Source organism: Littorina saxatilis, linkage group LG17 (assembly GCF_037325665.1).
Source record: "Littorina saxatilis isolate snail1 linkage group LG17, US_GU_Lsax_2.0, whole genome shotgun sequence".
Lineage (NCBI taxonomy): Eukaryota > Metazoa > Mollusca > Gastropoda > Littorinimorpha > Littorinidae > Littorina > Littorina saxatilis.
In genome coordinates, this window is record NC_090261.1 from 2,352,523 (window position 1) to 2,362,522 (window position 10,000).

At 42.5% G+C, this 10,000-nt stretch overlaps 1 protein-coding gene across 1 annotated transcript in view; it reads left to right on the plus strand.

Annotated features, from left to right (window-relative positions):
• The first annotated feature begins 227 nt into the window (after positions 1-227).
• LOC138952978 (5-hydroxytryptamine receptor 1B-like) overlaps positions 228-10,000 on the plus strand; it is a 10,812-nt gene continuing 1,039 nt past the window's right edge. The window contains exons 1-3 of the mRNA XM_070324745.1: positions 228-472; positions 5,404-6,194; positions 7,180-10,000. The exon at positions 7,180-10,000 is cut by the window's right edge and continues 1,039 nt beyond it. Coding sequence (XP_070180846.1) covers positions 5,509-6,194; positions 7,180-7,579 — 1,086 coding nt within the window. The 5' untranslated portion in view covers positions 228-472; positions 5,404-5,508 and the 3' untranslated portion in view covers positions 7,580-10,000. The remainder of the gene's footprint in view (positions 473-5,403; positions 6,195-7,179) is intronic.

The following is a 10,000-nucleotide window of genomic DNA, read 5'->3' on the forward strand; positions in this document are numbered from 1 at the left end:
AATTGTCTCCCTTGCTTCAATACGTCCAATCACACAAACACCAACACAATTCAACATTGACAATAACAGTCAATTTAAATCGATCTTCTGTTCGTTTGATCTTCTGTTCCGTCGATTATCTGTCCTTCGATTTCTGTCTTTCGATCTTCTGTTATCCAATCTTACGTTATGTACTCAGCTGCAGCCTTTCAGTAGTGAAATTGCTCAAAATGTTAATGATAGAAGCAGGAGGGTATATAGTGATCGGAGGGATAGAATACTCGGCCCGACAAAGAGTGAGAGTGTTGACTGGTTGCTTAGTGTCTAGCAAGGGGGTCGTGATCTGACTAACACTTTCACTCTTACCTCACAAGGCCAGTCTCTTTCACAGACTTGTGTTTGTTGTTTGGGACATTAATTGTGCTATAGGCACAGTGTGTGAGTGGTACACTGCTTCTTGCAGTGGTCTGTCTGCTTCACATTCAATGCCAAGGTAGGTAAATGGCATATACTTGTTAGTTTCGTCTTATTTTCTTTTTCTGCCGATATAGCGACGTGGAGTCATTTCATGACACAACGAAAATATATAAACATTGTTTATCAGATAGAAATAGTTCATGGGGCTTGAAACAAAACCGATATACGTGAGAATGTGAACGAACAGTTAACACTCATATAGAACGTGGCAAAGGTGGAAGTACAGGATTAATGTCAGTCTTTGAACAAAATATCAAATGCAGTAGTTATCAATTTAAAGTCATTCGATGAGCAAATAACAAATCCTATCAATTGTTGGTTGTATTTAAGCTTCAACGATTTCACACAGAAAGTGTAACCTTTTAAATACCACCTGTGTGCAAAACCCTACCAGTACACACTATTTTTTAAACACGAAATTGTTTTCTTAAAAAACTTCAAAAACAAAAGTTACTTTTCTTATCTTGCATGCAGAAAGTGGACGCTGCAAGAAACCAGAGGCCAAGGTCTGAAATACATGTAACTTTGACACTCACTAATAAGGTCAAAGTCGTTATTGACCCTATGTTGGTAGGTCGGTCATCTGAAAAAACGAGGGCGTCGTTCTTGGGAGGTTTGTTTGTTTGTTTGTTTGCTTAACGCCCAGCCGACCACGAAGGGCCATATCAGGGCGGTGCTGCTTTGACATTTAACGTGCGCCACACACAAGACAGAAGTTGCAGCACAGGCTTCATGTCTCACCCAGTCACATTATTCTGACACCGGGAGGTTTGTTACATGTAAAAGGCATCCGTGCACACAAATTCGGTCGGCAAAAGGAGGGGGTCGTTCTTGGGAGAGGTCGTCACGGGAGGTGCCACTGTATTTGAACAGCGGTGAGTGGAGCTAAAGGGATAGAGTACAGGTACATGTCTTACAGTACTGTACATGTCCACGGCAAATATTGACCTTAGCTGTGAATAACTAATGTTGGCCTGTTGAACATAATACACTGCACTCTTCGTCATCTCTGAAGATGGCATGCATATGGAATAATGTCGATATAAAATATCAAAATAATGTAATTTATTTTGACAACTGGGCAAAAAAAGGAATAACACATGTCAATGACCTCTTAGAAAACAATTCCATTTTGTCACTTCAAAATGTACAGAACCTAATTGGTACTTCACCAGAACTCTATTTACAGTACATTGTTGTTCATTCGGCGTTGTCTCGTTATTTAAAGAACAATACGGATTATGTATATGCTGTCACTGAAGAATTCTCGAAATTGTATTTTAATGATAAAGTGATGTTAAAAGCTAGAGATTTTCGAAATTTTATGACAGATATGAAATATAGTCCACCCTGCTGTGTTCGATTTTGGCTGAACAAACTTGGTATTAGTATTGAAGAAAAAGTTTGGCTTAATGCAAAAGAAACAACAACAGAAACCAGACTAAAAGAATTACAGTGGAAGATATTACACAATATATACCCAACCAATATTCTCCTCTTAAAAATGGGACTCGCAAATAATGATAAATGTCCATACTGTATTGAACAAGTTGATTACATTGAACATTTCTTTTTCTATTGCAGTAAAATTCACCATTTGTGGAAGCATGTTGAAACATTGTTCTACAATCGATATAACATAGCAATTATTCTACAAGCAACAGATGTGCTGATTTATGTGCGAGATAAGAATGGTTTGACACATGAAATGTTTAAGTATCTTACCCATTTAATCTTGATTGGAAAAATGTGTATAAGTAAATTTAGATATGGGACACCCCTTGAAATATTATTTATTTTTCAAAGGGACTTAACCCTCAGGGGCCTGGTATAAGTTGAGTGTTAAAAAAGATTTGGTGTACTGGAAACTGAGCTGAACATTAGGAATAAATTTATGTTATGATTATTTTTATTTATTTATTTATTTGAACATATTAGTTTACTGAAGAAAAAAAAAAAAAAAGAAAAAAAAAAAAAAAAAAAAAAAAAAAATAATGTTGGCCTTTCACAATTGACCGAGTATCCAATGACGTGGAGCACTTGATTGCGGATTGCCTGTGGGAGAAACATGACAAGTCTCGAATTACAGCCAGAGTACCAGCACCACTTTTCACTTGATTGCGGATTGCCTGTGGGAGAAACATGACAAGTCTCGAATTACAGCCAGAGTACCAGCACCACTTTTCACTTGATTGCGGATTGCCTGTGGGAGAAACATGACAAGTCTCGAATTACAGCCAGAGTACCAGCACCACTTTTCACTTGATTGCGGATTGCCTGTGGGAGAAACATGACAAGTCTCGAATTACAGCCAGAGTACCAGCACCACTTTTCACTTGATTGCGGATTGCCTGTGGGAGAAACATGACAAGTCTCGAATTACAGCCAGAGTACCAGCACCACTTTTCACTTGATTGCGGATTGCCTGTGGGAGAAACATGACAAGTCTCGAATTACAGCCAGAGTACCAGCACCACTTTTCACTTGATTGCGGATTGCCTGTGGGAGAAACATGACAAGTCTCGAATTACAGCCAGAGTACCAGCACCACTTTTCACTTGATTGCGGATTGCCTGTGGGAGAAACATGACAAGTCTCGAATTACAGCCAGAGTACCAGCACCACTTTTCACTTGATTGCGGATTGCCTGTGGGAGAAACATGACAAGTCTCGAATTACAGCCAGAGTACCAGCACCACTTTTCACTTGATTGCGGATTGCCTGTGGGAGAAACATGACAAGTCTCGAATTACAGCCAGAGTACCAGCACCACTTTTCACTTTCGGGGACTAGCTTGATTGTGTGTGTTTTCTATTTAAAAAGGTAAAATGAGATCGAGATTGAATTATGTAGAGTGTTGTCTCTGTTTTCTTCCTTGTATTTATTTCTCTTATTTGTTTGTTTGCCAGAAGAAGTGCCGGGCGTACAGGGTGACCCAAAACAAATGCAACCCTCGAAAATGCTAATAAGTTCTACATCTGTTGACCGAATCACTATAAATTTAGATGACATAAACTTCAGCCTATGCATGACTCTTCCATGCAGTGGCGATTTTGTACTTTAAATGTTCTGACTTTTGTGCAAATTAAAAAAAAGTTGCCAAATTCGGCAATCGACTCAACAGAACGCGATTTGACACTGAGTGGTATCAATTCTTACCTGATTTAAACCCTCCAGACTTTTACCTTTTGAATTATCTGAATGTCTGAGTATACACAAACACCCCCTTCACCCTTTAGATCATCGGTAACCTGAAGAAAGAAGTTACAGCTAGGTTCAGATCAGGGCAATCCCAAGACAGGAAAGCTTTCGTGCAAATGACAAGTTCGGAGGTGTAATTTGGAACACGTTTAGGAGAAACGGAAAATGTCGGACCATTTTACGACAGACTCGAAACTTTGTAGAATGGTCGTGGACGAACTGAAATTCATGCACAACAACTATGACAATATTTGCTAAACTCAAATGACTGGAAAAATTAACCCCTTCGTTGTAAAGTTACACTTGCGCAATGTCGCGCAAAATTCATCAATGACAAAAACGCATTCATTCATGGGAACTGCCCTGATCCTGCGATTGATTGCTGTATTCAAGTCACTGATTGTCTAATGTTGATTATGGTATACTATGTCATTCGAGTTATTCCAAAGGTAACAATCTGGAGAGTTAAAATTAGGTTAGTTTGGCTTCCACTTAATTTCAAACCTCGTACTGTTGAGTCGATCCCCGAATTTGGCAACTTATTTTGAAATTGCACCAAAGTCAGACCCTTTGAACCATACAACTGTCACTGTGTGGAAGGTCATGTTAGGCTGAAGTTTATGTGCCCTAAATATGAAGTGATTGCCCTAAATATGAAGTGATTCGGTTAATCGATGTAAAAGTTTTTAGCATTTTTGAGGGTTGCATTTTTTGGGGTCACTCTGTACCACTTTATTTTTCTTTCCAACGTTACAAGTTTGGAGTTACAGGCAGTGTGCCAGCACTACTTGTCACTTTCGGTGCCTAGTCTGAGTGTGTATTTTCCAGTTAAAAAAGGTTAAATGAAATCCAGATTATTATGTAGAATGTTCGTCTCTGTTTTCTATCTTTCTAGATCTCTTATTTCTTTCATTTGGTTGTTTGCCAGAAGGAGTGACTGTCATTTGGTTGTTTGCCAGAAGGAGTGACTGTCATTTGGTTGTTTGCCAGAAGGAGTGACTGTCATTTGGTTGTTTGCCAGAAGGAGTGACTGTCATTTGGTTATTTGCCAGAAGGAGTGACTGTCATTTGGTTGTTTGCCAGAAGGAGTGACGTGCCAATTACTTTCACTTTCCAACATTTCACGTTTGGAGTTACAGGCAGAGTGCAAGCACTACTTGTCAATTTCGGTGACCAGCCTGGGTGTGTAGTTTCTAGTTGTAAAAGGTTAAATGAAATCGAAAATAAATTACGTAGAATATTCGTGTCTGTTTTGTGTCTTACCGTTATTTGTGCTATTTGTTGTTTGCCAGACGGAGTGATGTGCAACGTTTTTACCAGTTGTTCTTGCAACCATCGACTGACTCATAAGACTGACAATAAATAAAAAGCTTACGGTTGACCTGGCGTGCACACATTGAAAATGTAGGTAAATAAGTCAATTATTCTCAAACACTTTCTACTCTTTTGTGTTGAGAAACACGTCCAGGGACCGCTGGGGAAGGGGAAGTCTTTGTCATGCGGCTATTGGAAAGCGGACATACTTCGCTTCTTTCGTGGACGACGTTACATGCTGAATGACACAGCATGTGAGCTGACTATCTTCATACGACAACATCTGTCTTGTTGCGGGTTTTTGTCGCCTCCTGACAGAAAACAATGTCGATCAGATCAACATTATTTCGCTGATGCAAAATTCTGGTCAAATTATTTCTTTTTTAATTTCAAGCTTACGGCAGTAGAAATAAATGCTTTTTTTATTTTCAGAGACAGAAGTATTGTGCACATGACCTCAGTGACTTGAAACGTCAGCGGATGAGAAGAAGTAATTAAACTACATCGATCTGTCCTGTGCTGTACGTCACTGTCACGATGTCGACGTATCTGGCCCCCGGGGTGCTGGTGGCCCTGGCCTGCCTCCTCTCTCTCATCGTCAACATCATCTCTCTCGTCGTCTTCTTCACTCGCAGGAGACTGCGCAGACGCGCCCACCTCATTCCTCTTTTCCACTTGGCCGTCGTTGATTTGCTGGCTGTGGTCACGTGGTCTACCGTGGCCGTCGTCATCGCCGTAACCGATTGGTCCCCGCCAGCGGAAGTCTGCCAGGTGCATGCGTACTTCCGGTCTATGTGGAACATGCTGCACGTGCACACGCTGTCCGTGCTGGCCATAGAACGCGCCTTGCGATTGGTGAAGCCGTCCCGTCACGTGATCATCTTCCAGCCGCGAGTGGTTGGCTTCTTGCTGGGTGGGGTGTGGGTGTTTGACCTGCTGGTGGCGTCCATCCCGCACTACGGGTGGCTGGAGGTGAGACTGGTGAGGGAGGAGATGCAGTGTTCACCTGACTTCACGACCAGCACGGCCACGCTGGACTTTGACCTGTGTGTCAAGTGGGCGCTGCCCTACCTGCTGCTGATGGCGCCCTGTTTCGCCGGGTCCTTCATCAAGGTGGTGGCGGCCAGGAGGAGGGCGGCGGACAGAGGGGACATCTTGCTGGAGACCAGTCCCCACACCACCAGCCACGCCTACACACAGAGGCTCACCGACTTCCAGAACAGGTGTGAGCTTTAATGACAAATATGGACAAGATAAGAATGCACACAGCAACACGAACAATCATTACACCTGGTGAGGACACAGCAACACGAACACTCATTACACCTGGTGAGGACACAGCAACACGAACAATCATTACACCTGGTGAGGACACAGCAACACGAACACTCATTACACCTGGTGAGTACAATGCACACAGCAACACGAACAATCATTACACCTGGTGAGGACACAGCAACACGAACACTCATTACACCTGGTGAGGACACAGCAACACGAACACTCATTACACCTGGTGAGGACACAGCAACACGAACACTCATTACACTGGTGAGGACACAGCAACACGAACACTCATTACACCTGGTGAGGACACAGCAACACGAACACTCATTACACCTGGTGAGGACACAGCAACACGAACACTCATTACACCTGGTGAGGACACAGCAACACGAACACTCATTACACCTGGTGAGGACACAGCAACACGAACACTCATTACACTGGTGAGGACACAGCAACACGAACACTCATTACACCTGGTGAGGACACAGCAACACGAACACTCATTACACCTGGTGAGGACACAGCAACACGAACACTCATTACACCTGGTGAGGACACAGCAACACGAACACTCATTACACCTGGTGAGGACATTTTCATTGTCATCTCGTTGTAGTTCTCCTCACCTGCAGTCTCTTGATCCATATTAGAAAAGTGAGTTTTGTGAATATTGAAGGTCCTAAGGTTCGAAAAACAAGATTTTCTTTTGATCTGCCAATCTATCAAGTCCAGAATGATCTGCATATTGCAGAAGGAAGAAGTGGGCAGGAAGCCTGAACACAATTCTTGAGTTAAATGTTAGTGGCGATAATGTTGATACTTGTAATGAAGGCAATGCTTCTAGTACAGAAAACGAAGATGTCTAAAGTCAAGAAAGGGGGTAAAATTATGTAAACTAGGTTTCTGACTGTCTTCCAGATTCAAGCAAGTGGGTACAAAAAGCGCCAAGCCCAAACTAGGGGAGAAGGTGTTCACGTCACAGGGCTACGTCACTGACTCTGACTCTGATGTTAACGACATCAGCGGACAGGAACTAAGAACTCCACGTAAAGTCTTCTCCTTGGCACGTCGCGAGTACGTGCTTCTCAAGACCTACGTCATCATCTCCTGTGTCTACGTCATCCTCTGGCTTCCACACGTGGCCGTGACTTTCGTGTTAAACTACACGCCTTTCACTCCCGTTTCTGATTGGCTGATCACGTTGGTGACGTGCCTGACTCACTGCCCTCAGTTCGTGCTGCCTGTCATCTGTATGACGTACAACGACTCGTTCCGCAGGTGTGTGGCCAAGACGCTGTGCTGTGCCAAACGACGATAACATACGATGCAACAGACAGCTGGCTGAAGGGCTTTGGTGTCAACTGAACGCTAAATTAAGCGTGTGAGTACTCGTCAGAACGTTGTGTAAGCTGAACAATGGCGGCTGTCCAGGGAGCTGCACGTGCACCTGGCTTGGAACTTGAATTTGCTGCCCCTCCCCTCCCCCTCCCCTCGCCGCAATAACAAAGAGTGACTTCAAGTACCAACTTGTGACAGTGTTGTATATTAGGAACATCCTTTTTCTTCAGCGTCCGACGGTGTCGTGTGGACCAACTTGTGACAGTGTTGTATATTAGGAACATCCTTTTCCTTCAGCGTCCGACGGTGTCGTGTGGACCAACTTGTGACAGTGTTGTATATTAGGAACATCCTTTTCCTTCAGCGTCCGACGGTGTCGTGTGGACCAACTTGTGACAGTGTTGTATATTAGCAACATCCTTTTCCTTCAGCGTCCGACGGTGTCGTGTGGACCAACTTGTGACAGTGTTGTATATTAGGAACATCCTTTTCCTTCAGCGTCCGACGGTGTCGTGTGGACCAACTTGTGACAGTGTTGTATATTAGGAACATCCTTTTCCTTCAGCGTCCGACGGTGTCGTGTGGACCAACTTGTGACAGTGTTGTATATTAGGAACATCCTTTTCCTTCAGCGTCCGACGGTGTCGTGTGGACCAACTTGTGACAGTGTTGTATATTAGGAACATCCTTTTCCTTCAGCGTCCGACGGTGTCGTGTGGACCAACATGAAGAAAACGGACAGAGCAAAACAGGAAAAGAAAGAAAGGATAGAAAGGAAAAACAAGTCGCGTAAGGCGAAATTACTACATTTAGTCAAGCTGTGGAACTCACAGAATGAAATTGAACGTAGTCCGCCGCTAGTGCAAAAGGCAGTGAAAGTGACGAGCCTCTTTGGCGCGGTAGCGGTTGCGCTGTGCTTCATGCATAGCACGCTTTACTGTACCTCTCTTCGTTTTAACTTTCTGAGCGTGTTTTTAATCCAAACATATCATATCTATATGTTTTTTGAATCAGGAACCGACAAGGAATAAGATGAAAGTGTTTTTAAATTGATTTCGAAAATTTAATTTTGATCATAATTTTTAATTTTTTAATTTTCAGAGCTTGTTTTTAATCCAAATATAACATATTTATATGTTTTTGGAATAAGAAAATGATGAAGAATAAGATGAACGTAAATTTGGATCGTTTTATAAAAAAATTATTTTTTATACAAATTTTCAGATTTTTAATGACCAAAGTCATTAATTAATTTTTAAACCACCAAGCTGAAATGCTATACCGAACTCCGGCCTTCGTCGAAGATTGCTTGGCCAAAATTTCAATCAATTTGATTGAAAAATGAGGGTGTGACAGTGCCGCCTCAACTTTTACAAAAAGCCGGATATGACGTCATCAAAGACATTTATCGAAAAAAAGAAAAAAACGTCCGGGGATATCATACCCAGAAACTCTCATGTCAAATTTCATAAAGATCGGTCCAGTAGTTTACTCTGAATCGCTCTACACACACGCACGCACACACACACACACACACACACACACACACACACACACACACACACACACACACACACACACACACACACACACACACACACACACACACACACACACACAATCAATCAATCAATCAATGAGGCTTATATCGCGCATATTCCGTGGGTACAGTTCTAGGCGCTCTGCAGTGATGCCGTGTGAGATGAAATTTTACGGCCAGTAATTGCAGCCATTTCGGCGCATATTTACCTTTCACGGCCTATTATTCCAAGTCACACGGGTATAGGTAGACAATTATTAACTGTGACTAAGCAATTTTTGCCAGGAAAGACCTTTTTGTCAATCGTGGGATCTTTAACGTGCACACCCAATGTAGTGTACACGGGGGGGAGTTCGGACACCGAAGAGAGTCTGCACACAAATTTGACTCTGAAATAAATTTCCGCCGAACCTGGGATCGAACTCACGCTGACAGCGGCCAACTGAATACAAATCCAGCGCGCTACCAACTGAGCTATACACCACGACCCTCGTCTCGATTCCCCCTCTATGTTAAAACATTTAGTCAAAACTTGACTAAATGTAAACAAGTCGCGTAAGGCGAAATTACTACATTTAGTCAAGCTGTGGAACTCACAGAATGAAATTGAACGTAGTCCGCCGCTAGTGCAAAAGGCAGTGAAAGTGACGAGCCTGTTTGGCGCTGTAGCGGTTGCGCTGTGCTTCATTGCACGCTTTACTGTACCTCTCTTCGTTTTAACTTTCTGAGCGTGTTTTAATCCAAACGCATATCATATCTATTATGTTTTTGGAATCAGGAACCGACAAGGAATAAGATGAAAGTGTTTTTAAATTGATTTCGAAAATTTAATTTTGATCATAATTTTTAATTTTTTTAATT